The sequence below is a fragment of the Vollenhovia emeryi genome, unplaced genomic scaffold (genome assembly GCF_000949405.1).
Source record: "Vollenhovia emeryi isolate VEMERY1.0 unplaced genomic scaffold, V.emery_V1.0 DF939161.1, whole genome shotgun sequence".
NCBI lineage: Eukaryota > Metazoa > Arthropoda > Insecta > Hymenoptera > Formicidae > Vollenhovia > Vollenhovia emeryi.
Window position 1 is genome coordinate 660,008 of NW_011967205.1, and position 20,775 is coordinate 680,782.

General features: G+C 47.6%; 1 protein-coding gene across 1 annotated transcript; it reads left to right on the forward strand.

The window, feature by feature from the left end:
* The first annotated feature begins 1,729 nt into the window (after window positions 1-1,729).
* On the forward strand, window positions 1,730-20,756 carry LOC105564669 (protein grainyhead). Its single transcript, XM_012017213.1, has 11 exons — window positions 1,730-2,320; window positions 2,897-3,289; window positions 8,737-8,984; window positions 11,432-11,600; window positions 14,214-14,325; window positions 14,728-14,822; window positions 15,013-15,183; window positions 15,328-15,663; window positions 16,310-16,777; window positions 18,390-18,454; window positions 19,591-20,756. The coding sequence occupies exons 1-11, from the start codon at window positions 1,973-1,975 to the stop codon at window positions 19,853-19,855; spliced, it is 2,670 nt and encodes an 889-aa protein (XP_011872603.1). The 5' UTR covers window positions 1,730-1,972; the 3' UTR covers window positions 19,856-20,756.
* Window positions 20,757-20,775: the final 19 nt, after the last annotated feature.

The window sequence follows — 20,775 nt, forward strand, 5'->3', positions numbered from 1 at the left end:
GTAGGCTTTTCTTTTTCTCTTCTCTTCTCCACTAACGCTAGATACTTATCTCTCGACAGCTACGAAGCTACGAAAAAATACTTCGTTTCACACGTTGCTTAACATTGCTACGTTGAAAGATCGTGCCAAGGCTTATTCTGATACTCATAAAAATACATTGCGATACAACTTTATAGTTCAACGAAATCAAATGTGTAAAGAGGATGAGCATGTAAAGAGATGCAAGAAGGACTGTACTTCAAAATTTTCCGCGAAGAAAACGCTTTAAAGTTTATAGACGATAATTGTTTAATTAGCGACTTTCATCCAACACTCGAGAGGGAGAGAAGTTAAATGAAGACGTATTGATGACAGTTGCACAGAACAACTTACGTTCCCGAAGGCTTAAAACGCCAGTCAGACGCGGTCTGCAATCTGATACCTCGCACCTACCGATCCGAAATTTCCAGGGGTGCGTATCGGGTTCCCAAGGTGCGCGCACGCGAATCCCGTTTCGCATCGCGCGTCCTCGGATTAGCATCGCATTATCGGGAAACGCTCTCGCGAGAGGCGTCGCGAATGGAGAGCGCGCGAGCGGATCCATTTCACGTAAGCCGAATTCATGAGGCACCGGATTCTGCCGCCATGGCCCCGGGTGATGGCGGTACATTCTCTTTGCTCGAGAACGTGCCCGATCTCGCCGCGGCCGGGTTTTACCCGCCGTCTTTTCCCCGGCCTCGTCCACGGATCCTCGAGGCCTATCCGCACCTCTTCAGGCACAAGTGTGCCGAGGGCGACCCGAGACGCACCACGCGGGATGGTCTCTCGGCGTTTACCCTTCCCGTCGTATCGCGAGACAGTCAGGAAAGGGCAGGCCGGAGAGACAGAAGAGAGAGAAAGAGAGAGAGAGTAGACGAGAGATCAGGTATCAGTGTAAAAAAAGATCATTGTACGGAAGCATCTGACCGTAGGGTAGGAACGACGGTGACGGTGCGAAAGGATGGAGCAAGATGGAGAGAGGGACGTGTACTTTTTTAGAGAGTAAAGGTATTAGGAAGAGACGGAGATAAAGAGAGAAACCTGGCGAAGGTTACGTCAGGGCGCGTCGGCAGGGACGCGAGGGACGGAAAAGACGTGGAGAAAAAGGGGCGAGAGGGAAGGAGGGGAAAGACGGCATTGCATCGAAAGCGTTGGCAGTTTATAAGGGTCCCCGGTATTGTGGATACGTATTATCATGCTAAATATAACATGTTAACTACTTCGCATAATACCGCGATCCTCTCGATTCTTCTCCCGTACGGTCGATCGGCGAATCGCGTTTCTTCGCGCGCGCCGCGCGCCGAAAATTTTATTGCCGAATTCGGCAGATGCGGCGGAAGTGTAGCGCCGGTTTTCCTCGCCGATTTCACTCGTCAACGGGGCGCGGGGAGAGGAGAGGGAAAGTTCGGCCCGTCTCTTGTGTTTCTTTGACGATGCCAATTCAATTATCATTTCAATGAACACGGGATCGAAATAACGTTAGTTATTTCAGTAATGACAAACGTATAAATTACTGCAGTGTTCTCACGCGATTTTGATCAAGCTGATTGATCGCTCTCTTGACTTTTCAACTGACTGTTTTGTTAAGGCTCGGCGAATACGAGATAATTTTACCTGCGTCCCTTTATTTTAATTATCTACACGTATTTTTTATACGTATTTTTTAAATATGTTAACGATCCTTCTACGCCAGTCGCCGCAATATCGCGTGAGTGCGAAGAATTCGGTCTTTTTCACCATGCGGCCGGTGCCAATCAAAGCTGCCCAGATGGCCCGGATAGCGGTTCCCATAAAGGGCAATCGGTAGCAAGGCGAATGGGCCCGCGGTAACGATCTCGATATGCATAGTGCAAATTCGTCACGCGTTCTTAAGGCGCGATCGACGCCGATCGCGGTGACCGGTAAAGAAGCTGTAACTGAAGGTCAATTCTTCACGGACTGTTGAAGGGGTGTGATGAGCCAGAAGCTGCTGGTGCAGGAAGCGCCTGGCTCCGGTTCCACCTCGACGAATCGTATGGAAGGCGGCGAAGGCGCCGGAGGGGGGGAGCTGCACCACTTCCTCCAGTACAACCAGCAGTCCCACAGTCCCGGCCAGAGCCTGCAGGGACTCCCGCTTTCGATCAGCCCGCAGCCCCTGCGACACGACGGTGCCTCGAGCGCCGGCATCGTCGGCGTCAAGAGGGAACCGGAGGATCTCAGTTCGTCGCGTGGGGGTCAGCAGTCCGGCAAACGGCACAAACAGACACAGCCGGAGAGTCCCACACCGCCGGGAATGTACCATCATCATCAGCATCAGTTGCAGGTGAGCTGCGGGCGATCGTTACCAAGTCGCACGCGTCCATCCGCTTAAAACTCGTGAGCGATCGTTTACGTTCATTCGATTTGTTCCGATTTTTCACCAATTTTCGACGCTTTTTCTACAACGTGTGAAACGTCGTGCTTTAATATTAACTTGATGATATATTCCTACTAGAAGTCTCAATCCTTCGTATTATAAAGTTTACCTTTAACCACATGCGGCGAGAAAAGTATTTGCAACCATTTATCCTTTTGGTGTAAAATTGCTAAAGATTGCTAAAGATTTGCAATTTCTACACGATCATCGCTGAAACCACGTGTCACGTATAGCCTAACGCAAGATAGTAATATTTGAGAAAATAACATCGCTGAAATTCTTCTAACGTCGCTTCCCGCGCGCGAGGCTCGCGAAAATTGCTCAATTGTAGCGTCTCCTGCGTCATCGTCACGGTCTTATTCCTTAAAAAAAAAGAAGACGTGTAAATGCGACGGTGGACCCGCGAATCGCTCGACGACGCGCCGACGACGGCGAGCCGTCGGAGAGTGGAGGAGAATAAAATCGTAATTGTCGGGTGTGCAGGTACAGCAGTACGGCAGCCCTTATGACCCCTACACGTCGTGCAGTCCGAGGTTGCAGTCAACCGCGTACACGTCCACGTCAGCGACCGGGACCGGGAATGCAACAGCGAATCCAGGAAGCGGCCTCCATCAGGAGCCGACGACGGTCTACGTCACCGGCGAAACGCTACCGCCGCTCGCCTCGTCGAGCTCCGCTTCCTCGCTGTCCACCACAACTGCTTCGTACACGAGGTACGAGGTTGTGCCGAGCTCATACGCTACGACACACGCGATACGCTCGTCGTCGAGTAGCAGCAAAGTCCTGACTGTTGATCTTCCCAGTCCCGACTCGGGTATAGGCGCGGACGCGGTGACACCCAGGCAAGACCATCATCCGACCACGGCTCTTCATCAGGTGAGTCCCTTCGAGCGCGATTAATTTCATTGCTCCGATCGTTCCCGGTTCGCGTGGTGCGTTCAAATTTAAAAGCGGTCGTGAGCGCGTGTTTTCGAACGTGAGACCATAGTCGCGGACGCGTTTACGAGCGACGATTGTTAACGATCGAAGATCGGATAAAGATCTCTCGCAATACCGTGTTTCTGACGCGGTAAAGTACGGTCGTTAAAGTCGCGCGGATGATAATATAAGTCCAGGGTGAAAATTGCCGCGATAAAACGGACAGACGAGTGCGGTATTAGATAAGAGATCCCGCGGAAGAAATTTGTTGATGCCGCAATAATATCAGTAGTCGACGTAAAGTTCGGAAACGCCGGACGTAGAGAGGCCGAGGAGCCTCCGAAATGGAGTAAAACGATCGTCGCGTGTTGCAACATACTGCCCTGCCACGTAATATTAACATAGCCCAGGCGTAATGCGGTGTTACGGAGTTAGCCGACAGGGACGATCGTAAACGGCTCACGTCTATATAAATTGCAATCAGCAGGAGACGTTAGCGGGAGCAGCAGAGCCGCGATCGAGGCGAGATCCGAGGCCAGCGGCTGTCTCGTCAGCGGGGACCGAAGTTAACGGGCTGCAGGGAGGATCGCGGGAGATACATGAAGAAATGTTTACTACGCGGGGATGTGCTCGCTACTGAATTACGCGCACGGCATACCGGCGGCGTCATTAAGGGGATGCTGGAGCGATTCTGCACCTTTTGCACTTTTTGCATCTAGCACTGTCAATTTATTTGTGTAATATACAAATTATATGGCTTTTGTGTACGGGCCGACAGTGTTCCACTAATTGAACTAATCAGAGAACTAAATCAGAGAACAGTATGGTATCATTAAAATTAAGTTTAGAAGCCTAACAAGAAATCTATTCACTCGAATAAGTTATAGGTGAAGTTAGGTAACTTATTCGAGTGAACAGATTTTTTGTTAGGCCTCTAACCTTAACTTCAACGATGCCATAATTTGTATATTACACAAATGTTTTCACAAATTGACAGTTCTAAGAGCAAAAGGTGCAAAAGGTGCAGAATCACTCCAGCAAGCCCTTAAGGGGATGCTGGAGTGATTCTACACTTTTGCACCCTTCTAACTTAGAAACTGTCAGTTCACGGAAACATTTGTGTAATATACAAATTAAATGGCTTACGAGTACAGATCGAAAGCAGCTTGCTATTCCGGCTAAATTAAAGAACAAGATGGCGTCACTGAAACTAAGTTTGTAAGTCTAACAAGAAATAATAGTGAGCAACATACAGTACATGTAGTACAGTTTCTAGTTTAGAAAGGTGCAAAAGTGTAGAATCACTACAGCATCCCCTTAATTGAGGTCGAGAAAAATGCTCCGGTTCTGGCCGCGTCGGGGAGGCGGAAACGACTCGCCGTTCTCCAACGCGACGCGGGATAACCATATCTCGATCCAACCGCGGAAACGGAGCGCGATGGGAAACGACGGCGTCGTCATCCGCGCGGCCGCGCTATCGTTTTCAATTCGATCGGCCGCGTACAAATGGCTTCGCCCGCGGCGCGGTAAGCGATCGCGGTGCAATTAATCTCGCGGCGAGATATCGTAAATATCGTTCGTTAACGCTCGGCCGGCTCGCCCCGCTCAAAGGACACCCTCGGTCCATTAATATATGCGATATTAACCGTTATCCCATCGCGGGCATATTCAGGCGCAGATGTATCGCGGATGCGTGTCGGTATCGCCAGCGCTGTGCTATCGTTTTCAATGCGATTTGTCAAGTATAAGCTTTCGCCCACGACGTCGCCTCACCGGCGAGAGAGCCGGGGCTCTCTCTCTCTCTCTTTCACGATTAATTCCCCGTGTCTCCTGTAATGCGCGGCGTATTACGCGTAAAGCGCTCTAAATACCGACGGATCGGATGCGTAAAGGCCGAATCAGACCAGCAATTGTCGACGGGAATTGGGATTGGCGATTGGCGAGACTGTCTGCTGGCCAATGAGAGCGAAGCAGCCATTTAATCAACTCTCATTGGCTGCAGGACAATCGACAATCGCCAATCCCAGTCCAATCCGAGTCGGCAATTGCTAGTTTGATTCGGCCTTAACGCAACAGCGATCGCCGCTCTCGCGGCGGCTATTTGTCCGGCGAATTTTTCCACCATAACGTCGCGTACAGTTATCGCCGACGCGATAAATTCGGAGACGCTAATACCGTACATCGCGGCGCATGACGCCCCAAAGGAATGATTGTGGTATCTTTGATCACGGCAAACCGGCAAAAGTCAGCCGTATCGAAAAATCGAACCCGTTCCTCCGGTTGTTAAAACTTAACGCCTGCGAGGACTTTTTATCATAGACATGTTTTGCCGAAGCGATTCTCTTATCGGACCTCGTTTAAGAATCGATAAATAGAATTGCAATAGTCGCCAAGTCCATTACGGTAAAATGTGTGTTTACACATTAGAATTGGAACTTTATATAATTGGGCGGCACATTTTTGCACGGAAAAAAATAACGTATTAACAAGATCAGTTTAATTGAAATAAAATCGTTGAAACGATATCAATATTCGTTTGAACAAACGAATGAAAAACATCAGATAGAAACATCAGTTGTCTTAATAATCTGGATATTTACTTCAATGCTTCAAATTATAATCCATAGCAAATACAATTAAATGAATTATTTATGTTTGTGGTAGCCCGTGACGTCAACGTTTAATTCAATCAACTTGATGTTCTTTTAATTCAACAGCATTTTTCTCCGTGCGAAAGAAACGACATTGATTTCGGTAGAGCGTCTTACCGCGCTCTCGCCAACAGATATTTTGAAAGGCCCTCGCGACTTATCGTGTCTGATTCGCGAATCTCGCACAATTGATCGGCGGTGGCATCGTCTTGTTTATCGGCAACTCTCGACACGGACGATTCGTCATCCTCGCGTACAGCTCGTTGGGCATTTCGTCCGCTTCCGGAAGCATTAATCGTGTCGCGCGCGTTACACGCGAGAGTAAATCATTAGCATTGCAGTCGACATTAAGAATTAGAAAGCACGCGTTCGTTCTGCTCCGCTTGTGCACGCGGCAGACGCTGAAATAAAACCCGGGTCTCCGGAGCGGATTAGGTATCGGATGTAAGTGCCACTGAAAACCGACCCGCTCGCCCGATCGGCACGTTTGTGTTATAGACGCAATTAAAACGTTGATATTCAAAGTGGGTAGCGCATTAAAGTCTCCCGCGCGCGCGCTCGTTTTATCTCGCGACTAATTGCGGCTTTTCGTCGGCGGTTTTCTTAATATTTGAGGAGCGGCGTCGCTCTAAATCGCACCGCGATAACGTAATACGCCAATTATGAACGTACGACGCGGACAGTATATCCGCGTAATGAATTCGATGACTTGCTCGCCGGTAAAAAAAGTGTCTCGTTAAATCGATCGTAAACTTCATCGCGCGCATTTCGAAAATGACGTTTAGCGCGCCTCGCGGATACCGTCCCCGATATCGGGCGCAAATCGCACACGTCTCATATTATAACCGGATTTTTAGCCGGTTGTCACTCGGCTCGGGAGTCTAAGCGCGTTTAGATATTAAACATTTATCCCCGGCGTTCTCTTATCCGCGACGTACACGACAGTTTTCGCATTCGCGTCAGCAACACACCGCGGCTCGGGTTTCTCACGAAACGTTGATTCGATTACCGCCGCTGACGTCTCAATTAGAACAGTCGTGTATCTCGGCGATAGAACACGATAAGTAAACCATCGGTGGATTGCGCGTGCGATTTGATCACACGGCAGCCCGATAAAATTGTAAAAATCCATTAAATCCTGTCGCTTGCACGCGCGTTATAATAAATGAGACGTTAAAGAATTCACACTTTTATCGCATAATCCAAGATTTAAGAGAGTTTTCAACACGTTGTAGCTCAGGAGATAGTTACGAGAACGTTGAATGTTAATAGAAAGACATACGACGCGCGATAAAATTTTCATTAACGCGACGTCGCCTACAAGTGACGTCGAAAACTGCCGTTGGAAGGAAATATGCGACTTTCATGCTTATTGCGTCTCATGCATTTAATGCATAAAGCATTTGAGAAATTCCAAAGCGACGAGCGGGGCTCGTCTCGCGCGGACGTGCGGTAGGTTCAGCGGTTAGAGAATTTAGCGAGAAAGAAGCTGCCGTGATTCTTTTTTCGGGATGACAGAGAGTTGAGGTAACGAGCTGCGGTGACCGCGCTGCATTGAAAAATAACTGCAGGCGGCGCGCAATCGCATGAAGACGTATGAGGGAATAGGTCGTTTGGCAAGCCGCTTATTAACAGCCACGGTTGGAAGCGGGTGCGCGGATTGTGCGGTTGATTTTACGAGACCGCAAAGCTCCTCTATTCTTTCCCCCTCGGCGGCGGCACATGTGCAACGCGCAGCGGAGCGCGCGATCGAAAATTGCACGAAAGCGCAAATCGATGATAAATGGAAAAGAGAGCGCGGTCTCTTTTTTCTTCGCCGCGATCCGTTCGCGTCGATACATCGCGATTTGTTTACGGCGACGCGTGTAATCAACGAGAAGAGAGATCCAGGGCGGACGCGTCGGGGAACAGTCACGTGAAGTCGCGTGTTCGCGAGCGGTTAATCATTTATCGGTTCAGCGATCCCTTTAATCGGCGCAGTTTGAAATTTATCGAGGGATACTCGGGGAACGAAAAAGATCTAATGAAATGCATTGATATGCAAAACAAGACGCGAACGTGTACAGATATTGAATCGCGATATCCGCTGCCGATGCACGAAACCAACGAGATCGATAAATAATTACGTCTTACTAGGTTTTTAAATACTAATTACACCGTAATCAACGGGCATTTAAATTAGCGAGATTGAGCGCGCTCATACATGCAAACACATTTTATTCACGGAGACATGACTTGGAAGGAGTCGCAACTATCACTATCCTCGTGCGCTATACTTGATTTATAATATTTTTCCTGTTTTCTGTTACCAGTAGTGTCGGGTTATTCACCTTAATTATTTTAAATTTTACTGGCGGTTGAATATCTTAAATTTGGTTCGAATTTACACCATTGACTTGAATAATGGTGTCTTTCCGTGAGAGATTTTTCAACTATATTACTTTTGTACAGTGATGGCCGATGGCATTTGACCACATGCCATGCGCCGTTTGAATTAGTTTGATTGCGCTTGATAAGGGCCAAAACCCATGGCCGAAACGTTGTGCTAATAAAGTATTCCTGTTGCCAGTGGTGTCGGATTATTCACCTTAATTATTATAATATTTTATATCACCGTTATACGACACTATCGGTACATCTCATCCGTTTCTTCGCGCGAAGGGAATTTAAGAGTAAATAAGAAAGTTTTCCGTATTGTACATTTTCGAATATGGCCCGTGTGTTTTTGCTCAATAAATAAAATTCTCTTTCCAGTCCTCGTTCGACTACACAGAATTATGCCCCGGCGGGACCACGGCCGGGACGGCGGTGGTCCTTGAGACTGGCACGGTGTTGCACCAACCCCTGCAACTACAACTGCAACAGGGCCACTCGCAAGGGCAGGTGCAGCGCGGCAATCTGGTGTCGGGTGCGACAAATTCTAATCCGAATCCGCAGAGGTCCCGACCTTGGCATGATTTCGGTAGGCAGAACGACGCTGACAAAATCCAGATACAGAAAGTGTAAGTGAACTCTGCAGTGTACGGCTCTTGAGATGCTGTTTGAAAGTTAACGCAAGCGTCGACCTCGAGGAAAGTTTCGGAAACTGAAGAAGCGACTCTACATTTCACTAGCTCCTTTGATTAAAAGTAGTTGTTACTTAACGCACAAAGGAAATATCGCGTAATAGAATCGCAACTTGATATGATTTGTCTGATTATGGATCGCGTGGTAGTGTAGGAAATTATAAGAAACGTTATAATAACGACGTGCAAAGGCGAATGCTCAATTTGCTCGATCGGACGGATAGAGGAGAGTAAGTAGATATCGAGATTGATAGATGTTTATCTATTAATCCATCTTATTACATGGAAGGCACGGAAGAGTAACGATAAAAGTTAATAACTTGCGCCTAGGGCAAGCAATTGCAAGGCCATGTAATAAAGAAAGCACCTCGTGACGGAATATAAAAATCCCTTTCCTCAACTCGTTGTTCAACGTCTAAAATTTATATATTCGGTCTTCATCCAGCGGACACGAATGCTCGTAAAAAATATTAATGGTCCCAAGGATCGATCAACATTATACACGATTATAAATTGTTCAGTTAATGAATTTAATTAACAATTTATAACTTTCGTCGCGCATTCATGCACTTAATTGTTGCAGAGATTAATGAGAAAGACGGAGCTCTCTCGTGCACACGTACAGAATAGTATTTTTGCCTATGTACTACTGCTTACTTTAAGAGTTCTCTTGTGGCTGAGAACACTAATGGCGCGTCTGAAAACAAAGTTGTAACGATGTCATTTCTGTTTCACGGGAAACTAATATCTTCGCTCGCAGTCGCCCGCTGGAAGAAGAGCTTCCTGCGCCTCTCATTCTTCGCGCACCCTTCATTTCCTTCGCGGTTCATCACATCCGCTTGCCGACTCACTCGGTCTTTCCCTTCTCCCATCCTTTCTAGCGATCTTTCCACTTCCCGTTTCGCTCCATCCGTCTTTTGTAATTTATTGCCTTCCATTGTTAGAGCCGACCGTACGATCAGCGGCGCTGAATATTTCTCGCTCCATCTCTCCGAGTGCTCACCGGCGCGGGATGAACAATGATGTTAAAGTTATTAAGTCGCAGCCCAGTCTGCGAAGTCGACTCTCGGAGAGGAGCGGACAAGCGCCTCGGGGTCGCGCCGGGACCGGGCTGAAAAATCGCGCGGTTCCCCGGCCACTCGCAGCGTGAAATCGAAATGTCAAGAGGGGTAGCCTCTCTCTTTCCGACCGGGGCCGGATTCTTTTTCGCGAGCGGAAGCGAGCAAGTCAGACGGGCAAATTGGCGAGAAAGAGAGAGAAAGACTCGATAGCGTCACGCGTAACCCACACGAGGAGTTGTAACAAGGTATACACATATCGGGTAGGCGGCGGCTGTGCAACGGTAGCGAGCAGTAAAGGCGCACAGGAGGGCGTTCACCCGCCACGTTCAGTTATCGCCTCGCTCGCCGTGCACGCTGCCCCCTGGTTCGTCCCCTTCGGTTCCCCAATGAGAAAAAAGGAGGAGCGGAGAGACAGAGAGGAAAAAAAGGTCGAGAGGACCGCGTCACGAAAGCGCGCGCGCGCTTCGTAGACAATAGGACGCTCTCGCGAGGATACGTTCCGATGGCTCCCCGACGGTAGATCGATCGGAGACCGGTATCGGTAATCGAGTTCGAGACGATCAGCGGCGACTTGGCGATTACAGATTTTCCTCGATCGCGCGCCCCGATCGTTTTGCTCCCGTTTTCCTTCCACCGTTCGCGTTGTTTTGTCGTCTCGCGTTTTATATCGCGGTCTCTCGGATTATGGGTATTTATTTGTCCCCGAGTTATCGGTCGCCCGCCTACGTGCTCACCTTAGCCGCGGTTGGCGCGGAGATAGGCTCGATTAGAAGCCGCGATTTTCTCCCCCTCGGGTAAGATGCGTGTCTGTCGACGTCTTTCCTTTTCCACTTGGCGTGCGCGCCGGGTTGCTGGCTTCCCAGGGTGTCCGAGCCCCGTGTCGTGATCGTTTTGTCGCGATTAGCGATTGGAATATTCATACCCGATCGCGATCGCCTCTTTCCACGCGATGGCGAACGTTCTAATTAGCCGCAAGGGTTTCGCGCGGTCTTGTTTACCTCACGCACGCATCAGTCGTTTTCCACGCGATGCGGTGTCAGGTACGTTTGTCTCGGCGACAAGGTAGGAATACGTTGGCGAAGAATTAGCCGATAATGACACGATAATCATTCATATTGCATCGCGCATTAATCAGCTAATTGAGCATTCGTTTGCGAGCTCGTAACTGGCTATTAAGTAAACGTGATTCAATCCTGGCCGAGTGTGAAACGGCCAGCTGCATAATGACCAGGGAGATCGCTTCTTAAACATGCGCGTTTTTTACGCGCGCGTATGTCCGTGCTGCGTATCGACTTTTCATTTGGGGTATCTTGTGTCTTTTAGTTATTCGAATTACGGATTTAAGTACCACCTGGAGTCGCCGATCAGCACGTCGCAGCGCCGCGAGGACGACAGAATAACGTACATCAACAAGGGTCAGTTCTATGGAATCACGTTGGAATACGTGCCCGATCCGGACAAGCCGCTCATCAAGTCAGGGCAGACAGTCAAGGTAAGTGCAAGAAGGCTAATTACTGTTTGCATAACGACACTTGTAGGACGATGTAGGTAAATATATCGTTTCAAGGATAGAGACATTTACACCATAGACATAGTAGGAATAAACTGCGTGTTCCCCACCTCCTTACCCGTGTGAAAACATGTACAAACTTTAGAACGAGATAACTGGTGTGGGGCCGTACCTCATCTTTGTCTAGTGAAGTAGTGGGGGGGTAACAGAAGAGTAGGGGAGTGATAGAGGTTAAAGGATAAGCACAGTAGCCATGCTGAATTTTTGTTCCACTTCAGATATTGATAGACGGAGAGAGAATAAGGTCCAAAGTAGAGACCCCGTAATCAGAGACTGGCCATAAGAGTTCGTCAAATTCCTGCGAGTGAGAGAGAAACATAGGCTATCTAGCACTAGTTCTAGCACTAGATCTCTAGTCCAAAGTCTGTTGTCTCTTTCTAAAGTTTGTACACTTCTGCAACCAAAATGCGCAGTCTATATATTATACATATATGATTTACACGTCCCGAAGATCGTACGTGCCCGACGATACATTTAACATGAGTAATTTTAATAGTTGAAAATCCACGATTGAATAATTTTATGTGCAACGAGTTGCATAGAAAAAGAATATTAAAATTTTTTACTTATCAATCTCACATTTACAATTGTTCGTCGGATTTCGTAAAATACTGAGCCATACACTTACAGACGCTAGTCAACAATTGTTTACCCGTAGTCATTATATTATTTTGAAGAAGGAGACTTTCTCACAAATAGCTAAATATCAAAATTGGGCAACGAGAGTGAAGCAACTTACAGTAATCCTAAAGACGATTAGCCGAGCCCGTTTAAAGGCCTGTGTCCACGATGCTAGAAGTTCTTAACTTTAATTTTGGTTTAAATTACTTTCCATGTTTTTCTAGTTTCTCAAACTGAAAAGAGATTTAAAGTAAACCGAGATTAAAGTTAATCTGCATTGGTAGAAACGGACATTAGTCGTGAGCCATTACTCCGAATCTCGATCGACCGCCTGCAAACGTTTTCGTCGGATATGATATAAGACAATAATCAATTTTTGCTCTGTCCCAAATCGTCTGCCTCTACTGACCGACCAGTGCTGATTCTTTTCCGCATGCGCGGAACATGGTTTGCCGAGTCAAATTATTTCCATCTCTCCTAGGATGATTTATTCTCCAGGATAGCTCGGGCTCGAGTAAAGCCCTTTCTTCTCTCGTGCCCCTCTCGAACTTCCCCTCCTCTCACTCCTTCTAAATCTATCGTTTTATTTTCCTAACTCGTTGCAAATATTATAGATTTACTCAACAAGAGACTGTCATGTCCATGATCTAGTTCCACGAACTAGGCCGCGATATGCAATGAACGTTGAACCGTCTAACAATAAAGCCTATCACACAATAGGAAAGCACAGGCGATAGGAATAGGGAATAACACAGGCAACAGAAATAACTGAATTCCAACTTACCAGAAACCGTGTATCGACGCACAATGGAATATGGAATAGGCAATAGGAACAGAATTTCCGACTCGTCGGATTTCTATTCCCTATTCCCTGTGCCTGACCTACCCGACCAATCACAGTTGAGACTCTGGGACAGGCGCGTGGTTTCAAAAAGCAGACGATTGGACAGCACTCCTATTGCCAACGAATCATTGTGTCTTGGCATTACATAGGTTGCTATTCCGTATTTCTATTCGTTAATCCTATTGTGTGATAGGCTTAAGCGTTTCGCAGCAGTAAATCGTAGCGTTCGCGTGACCAGAGCGGCAAAATTCGCGGAGAGATGATCGGCGTGTGTGCGGCGTGTCGAAAGAAGAAGTCAGATGGGGTCGTTTGTTCTCGCGGCTCTAATTGGCAGCCGCGGCGCGCACGCACCGTTAGCAATTTCCATTCTGATAAAGGTGGCGGATTCTTTTTCCGTCGTGCGCGCCGCGACGAGTTACGGCTTCCTCGTTAATTGCTAATCGAGCGTCGAGAGCGAGGCGTGTGGCGATTCGAACGGTATATCCGCGTCTCTCGCGGCGCGAGCCTCAAGGGAGATCGGTTAAGTAAGTGTAACCGCGTAACGCGAGCCTCTTATTCACGGGCCTCTCTTTCCTGCCCCGATCGCGCGCTCGCCCATATTTCCTCCGGTACGTCGGAGTGCAGTTCTTCGCCCATTCACCCGAATCACGAAAAATCTCCTTCCTCCGTCTCGGCGCTCGCTCGCTCGCTCGCGCGTTCGCCCGCGAGCGGCGAAACGCTCACGCCCGCGTGTGCCATGCCCGCTCGAGCGTGCGTCTGTCCTGTCGCGGCCGATGTACGTCCCCGCGTGTCCGCCGATCCGGGTGAAACGAGAAACCCGAAAGTTAACTTTGTAGACGTAAGACATTTATACTTGTGGCTACTTGATGCCAGGTTGATCGCGAAATCGCGAGGGATCTCGAGCGATATGATTATTAAATACAAAGAATCTTGAGACATGTCGCGAAAGACATTTGCATGCGCGCATGGTTTTCCTTGCCTCACTCTCGCCGCTAGAAATAAGGTAGAGATAAGCAATAACGAATGCAGTTTTGTCACACCATTGATAATTATTTGCATGTGCCGTGTAGAGCGTGGTGATGTTGATGTTCCGGGAGGAGAAAAGCCCAGAGGATGAGATCAAGTCGTGGCAGTTTTGGCATGGTAGACAACATTCTGTCAAGCAACGGATTCTCGATGCCGGTACAATTCACATGATATAAATAGAAAAGAAATTATACAATACAGCCAGAAAAAAGATTCGGTTCACTGAGAAAAATTTCCATTTCGGATAAACCAAGTAAATAGTGTTTTCGATTACGTTTTTCGATTAAATTATTAATCGGATTAAATCAACTTTTTTCTGGGTGTAACTCTCTTAAACAGTGGCCGTATTTCTGATTATCGATTAACTGCTTAAATCTCCCTTTTTTTGTGCGCATGCTACCTAATCCGTGAACGGATCATAGCGGTAAGATTGCATCACGGACGTACGCTCCGTTATTTAAATATTCTATTTCTAAGAGCGTCCCAAGAACAGCGGCCAAGCTACTTCATATTCCCCTGCATGATCCGCGAGTTTCAGAGTCACGTCCGTTGTTACAGACACAAAGAACAGCGTCGGCCTGGTGGGCTGCATAGAGGAAATCGCGCACAATGCGATTGCCGTTTACTGGAACCCAATCGAATCGTCGGCGAAGGTAAGGAACACCGGAAATGTCGATTCACGTTGCCTCCTCAACGACACGCGCGTATCTCGCTTATCGCCGCGCAATCTTGCGCTACGCGCAAATATCGTATCGCTCGCGCGTTCGGTTGCGCGGCCATTTAGCGGAAACGTTAATAAAGCAATTCCTCGCCGCTGCTACCTGTCCGATTTCTGATCCGCAGATAAACGTTGCGGTGCAGTGTCTCAGTACCGATTTCTCGAGTCAGAAAGGCGTGAAGGGCTTGCCGCTGCATATCCAGATCGACACGTACGAGGAGTACGTGTCCCAAACGCACACGTACACGCCGCCTTCCCATCGCGGCTACTGTCAAATTAAGGTCTTCTGCGATAAGGTAACCGCGCTGCATTTTCATATGTTTATCTTCCCCCCCTCTCCGACCCTCTTCATTTGCGATGTAAATAACGCGCGATCGCTTCCTGGTCGCAAGGCGCGCGATCGCTGAAATTAAGTTGAGAGATGACGTTGCTTATCGCAGGGAGCGGAGAGGAAGACCCGGGACGAGGAGAGACGCGCGGCTAAGAGGAAGATGTCGACGACCGGCAGAAAAAAGCTCGATGAGCTTTATCACCCCGTCACGGAGCGCAGCGAGTTTTACTCCATGGTCGACGTACACAAGCCGCCTGTACTGTTCTCTCCGCCGGCCGAGCACGCCATCGATAAGGTAATCCACGTCGTTTCTTTTTCGTGCGTTACTCAAATAAGAAACGGCGTTGTCCGCAATGACGCGCTGCGTTCTCCAAGAGATACGGTATTAAATTTAATAATTGCACGAAAGACATTATTTTATTACGAAATTAAGTATAATATAAACGTTTCCCGATACGCTGGACATTAACGTGAGTAAGACTCGATACAAGGCACCTAGTATTTATCCAATTGTCAATTCGTTTGTCTTTGAGCGATAATACGAGTGCGCCACTCAATATCTCGGCATGTAAGCTCGATTAACGATGCGAACTTAGAAAAATCGTGTGGCATCCGCAATCCTCTGCTCTCACCCCCGCCGAAACCCTGCACTAACCGCAACTCTTGCATCGCAAAGTAATGACGTGGACGACTTTCTCGAAGACAGCCTTTCGAATTTTACGTCACTTGAGTTCAACGAACCCGGAGTAGTCTTTCAGCACTTACGTGTTCTTAGCTCCGTCACAATCAAAATGTGTGATTTGTTACAATTACGTCATTACACAACGTAATATGTAGTATTTGTTCGTACATATCGAAACTGGCAAGTTTTTCAAACTTATTTCTTACCGTCCCGATTTTTGATTCGTTTGCATCTCGCACGTTTGTCCATCTCTTTGACGTTGCGTGTCAAGAATTAAGAAAATGAACGTTGCTACAAAGTCACTCTTCGTTTCCTAACGTTTCAAGTTCGAACGGGCCTCGTCGCCGCGCGAGAAGATAAGAAAAAGACGCAAAGTAGAAATAAACCTTGTTCTTCTCTTCCACGACAGTTTTCGACGATGGAGTTGTCGGGCTTCTACGGTGGTGGCGGCGGCGGCGGCGGGGGCGGGGGTGACACCGACACCTCATCTCTCAGTAACGGTGAAGGTGGAGGATTGAAGGCGGCAGGGGGCAGCAGCCCCTATCCGGCGGCATGCGGGCGGCCGAGTCTGCCAGCCCTCAAGTTCCACAACCACTTTCCGCCCGACAATCTCAGTAACCTGCACGACAAGAAGGACTCGTTGCTGATGCAGGTGCAGGAGCTGCAGGGCTCGGTGCTGCAGGGGGTGCAACAGACTGGTCTGGCGGGCGCGGTGGTTTCCAGCGTTGGGAATCGACTGCACCTGCAGCAGCAAGCCTCGCATCTGCGTCCGACGGACGCCGAGGAGCGCGTCATGCTCTACGTGCGTCAGGAGTCGGAGGATGTCTACACGCCATTGCACGTGACGCCGCCGACGGTCCAGGGACTGCTGAACGCTGTAAGGAACGCATCTTAAGGCTCTTTCTCTTTTATGCCACACATCGACATCTCACAACACGCAAACATCTTCGCGCGCGTAGAGAGAGAGAGAGAGAGATTTGGGGGTTCGTTGCAGCCGCAAGGATATCATTCGCACGCTCCGCTTGCGGCTGCATCTCAAAGATACTTTCGAGAGGAATAGCGCAAGTTGCAGAGCTGGTACCCGTAGATATCCGTTCTCGTTGCGCCGTGAGCTATTAACGCCCGCGGTATAGAGAAAATTATTGATCTTAATTGTACAAATCGTACGATATACAAACGTAAGGCAGGAGCGGGTGATAAATATCGTTGATATATAAATCGAATACGTATAATCGAGTTTTGTGCTAACCGGGTGTTGATACTTGTCATTCGGCAGTAAAGTGGGTAAAATAACGTCTCTAACAAGCCCGTTCGCACGCCTCGTATGAAATGGAAATGGGAAATGGAAATTCTCACCATTTCCATACCGCGCGGCCGATACCGGTGACTATACGCACGGTAGCAGCCGATGCGTTTTATGCAAAGCGCGCGACGCGCGGCGTCGAGTATGCGCAACCGTGGGCGTTAATGGGTTAATCCGTGATTACGCTGCCGTTTCGCCGGCGAGGCTTGCTCGGGAAAACAGAACGAGAAACGAGACAATAATAACGCAACGTGCTATCGCTACCATCGATCAAGATACGCTTCCTGCAACCGTGGCCCCGGTAAAACACTTCACTTCCAGGCTTAATAAAGTCGCACGCCGGAAGGTAACTAATGTCCGTTTCGATTTCAATCGATACCAGTTTGGTTTCGCTCATTCAGCCGCGCACGATTCGATGCGCGCGGAAATTACACACGCATATATACAATATATGTATTTATTTACGCGCGCACACACGTGCAAGCTCCGTGAGAGAGCATACGTATTACTCATGCATGTGAAAGCATACTGCGCCATTATTAATACCCGTTCGCACTGGTCCACTCGCTAATTAATATTAATGCGCATGCATCACTGTCCACTGTGTCCAAGTTCCTCATTAATACAGTATCGATAGTGCAAGACGTACGATCATATTTACCCCTCCTGCTCCGCGGATGTGCGAGACTGTCGGCGGCTCTTAATAACGATTGACCGGACGTTGACGTTAAGAGCGCAAAGAGTCGAACCGACGAAAAAGCTGGCGGAGGAAAAGAGTGGAGAGAAAAAAAAAGAAAGAAGCACCCCTTTCTCTCCTTGTTGTCAAACCGCGATTTCTCTTTTCTCGTCGCGTTCCTCACGCGCCCCGCGGACGAGCGATCCAGCTGATCCACGCGCTCTTGTCTCCGGCCGCGCTCTCGTCGATCCTGAACTGCCTCCGCGTTCTCTCGCGACGCGCGGTATGTCTTTTTCATCATTACACCTTCCCGTTTCGAATCTGTCTTGTCTACTTTATCTCGCTCTGTCCTTCTGTCTTTCTCTCTTGCTGTCAACTCTCGCGGTGATATTGCGTCTACCTACGCGCGTCTCTCGCGAGCACTTTCTCGCGAGTGCGTGCGCGAAACGAAAACGACGGTCCGCAAGCCACTATCAAAATTCTAATGTTCTACTTTTTTCTATTTTGCAGATTGAGTCAAAGTACAAAATTGCATCCTCGAGTATTAATAATCTCTATCGCAAAAACACAAAGGGGTAAGTTTAGTAGAGTGTCATCTTTACTCGCATGCACGCCCACGCGATGCATGCCATAACGGTGACATTGCCTGACTCTCTCCGCCTGGTTTGGTAGTCTTTCCTTCTCTCTCTCTCTCTCTTCTTCTCTCCCTCTCCCTCCCTCTCTCTCTCTCTCTCTCTCTCTCTCTACTTTTCTTTCTCTCACTGTCTCTGCCTCTCTGTCTCTTTCTGTCTCTTTCGCACTCCCTTTCGCACTCTCGCCTATGATCGTGCCTCTTTCAAATGTCGGACTCGCGTTTCTATGCGACATATGTACTTAAATGTATATACGCCATTCTCGTGTACTGTTAAAAAAATACCCTCTCTTTGTCGATCACCTTAACGCGAATGTCGCTGCACGCTGACTGCACCTCGCTACCGCTACGCACAATCACGCCTGATTAATCCACTAATCCTTCACGCTTCTCGTCTTCTGCCTTCCGTCATGAGCGCACTCATGCACGCCTTGCCTGCCTCGCCTAATGTCGTCATGCGTCTCGTTCACCTGATTATTTATTCTGCCGGTTTACTCTCCAGCATACACGTTGGTTACGCACTGCGTGCTCTCTCGCAGGAACCTTTCCCCTCGAACAGATATCTTTCGTTATTCGACATGTACATTTCACGTCATTCAAGCAAATCCTATCTCACGCTCTTTCTCTCCTTCTCTCCTTCTCTCTTTCTCTCAAGCTACGCACAATGCGATGCAAACTTTACAATCCACTTTTTTCACTTTGACTTTGCGAAATCTTGAAGATCCACCGCAAAACAGTATAGACATTACCTTGCCGTTACAATACTGTCATGATTTAACGACGATGTAACATTCTGTGTAATAATTTCCCAAAGATTTTTTTCTTTCTTTATGTCTGTTTTAATATTGCAAAATTATATTAAGAGATTTCGTTAATCGTGCGCAATATTGTATACGGTAAATACCGAAACTGTATACGGTGTACATAGTTCATTCGTCAAGCATCGCAATGTTATAGCGAAATTACCGCGTTGCATGGCAAGTCGAACGATCACGATTCTTCGGAGCGAGAAACCTGTCGCCTTCGCTCGCGCTAGTCGCGCTGAGAATTTAACGAGTGCATCACCCTACCCTGTTGCAGAATTACAGCGAAAATTGACGACGATATGATGCGATATTACGTCGACGAGGACTTTTTCCTGTTGGAAGTGAGTCACTCGCGGATCAATCAGGACAGCGAGCGCAACCTGAACAATCCAGGTTCGCCGGGCGATCCTAGTGATCCGGGTGATTCTCCCGCCGGATACGACGTCACCCTCATCGAACTACCCACGTCGTCATCGCACTCACCTCTTGCCAATTCCACGCATGCACACGGGCACGTTCACGACAACAGTAACACCTGAACCCGGACGAGAGACGTTTTCTTGTTGTATAAGTATGCTGTACAAACTTGACAAAGACTGACCGTTCGGGGGAATGAAGGATCAGCAACATCTCGCGTCGAATAATGATGATTGCTACATGAGCCACGAATTTTCTCGCACCACGTTGAAGATTCTTGTATAGCTTAGTCGATGATGTACTTGCCAAGGATGTTCGTCGAGAGAGACAAGCATCGTGTTAATTATCTTTCAGCAAGGACAACTCGAGAAGAGTCATACAAGAGGATATATCTGAAGATTATCGAATTTTCACCGTGATAGAAGAATCGGCAACCGTAGAACTCTGACTGTATAATCGTAGTATAATATCAGTCGAAGCCTATACGTTGACAGACTAATGTTTCTTGACAAAGGTTTGTTACATTTTTAATGAATGTTTCACTGATCTTTCTATGAGACTTCAACCCTTTCGCGATCAGTGGAATATGTTTACTTTTAAAGAATTTATCAAACATTTTAAAATATTTGAAAAATCATACCTTTGATAGCTATTCAGTTAAGATCATATGCAGGATCCTCTTAAAGAGGATTGTTTAAACTTTAATAAAGAGTACTACAGTATATATTAGTAAGAAATTTAGAAATGTAATGTAAATGAAATATGGATTTGTAAGACGAATCCATTCCTTCACTCATAACTCTCTACTTTCCAATCAACTTTTAAAACTGAGGCATGCGTGGGGATCTAGATCATACTTGGAATACAAAAAGATTATCTACGTAGTAAGATCTGAAAGTTTTCGGATTAATCGTGAAAAGTGTACACTGTTACTTTGTGCGAAAATTATTTAATATCAGGAAATATTATAGTAAGACTTCTAAGATTCCGATAATTAAATTTAATACAATATTTATATGTGTATACCATGTATTAATTTTTA

Excerpts from the sequence above, each read along its gene's own strand:
- LOC105564669 (XM_012017213.1), top strand. The coding sequence starts at position 1,973 with ATGAGCCAGAAGCTGCTGGTGCAGGAAGCGCCTGGCTCCGGTTCCACC. Across the intron at positions 8,985-11,431 it reads AAAATCCAGATACAGAAAGT|TTATTCGAATTACGGATTTA; the intron begins GTAAGTGAACTC and ends TGTGTCTTTTAG. Across the intron at positions 14,823-15,012 it reads CAATCGAATCGTCGGCGAAG|ATAAACGTTGCGGTGCAGTG; the intron begins GTAAGGAACACC and ends TCTGATCCGCAG.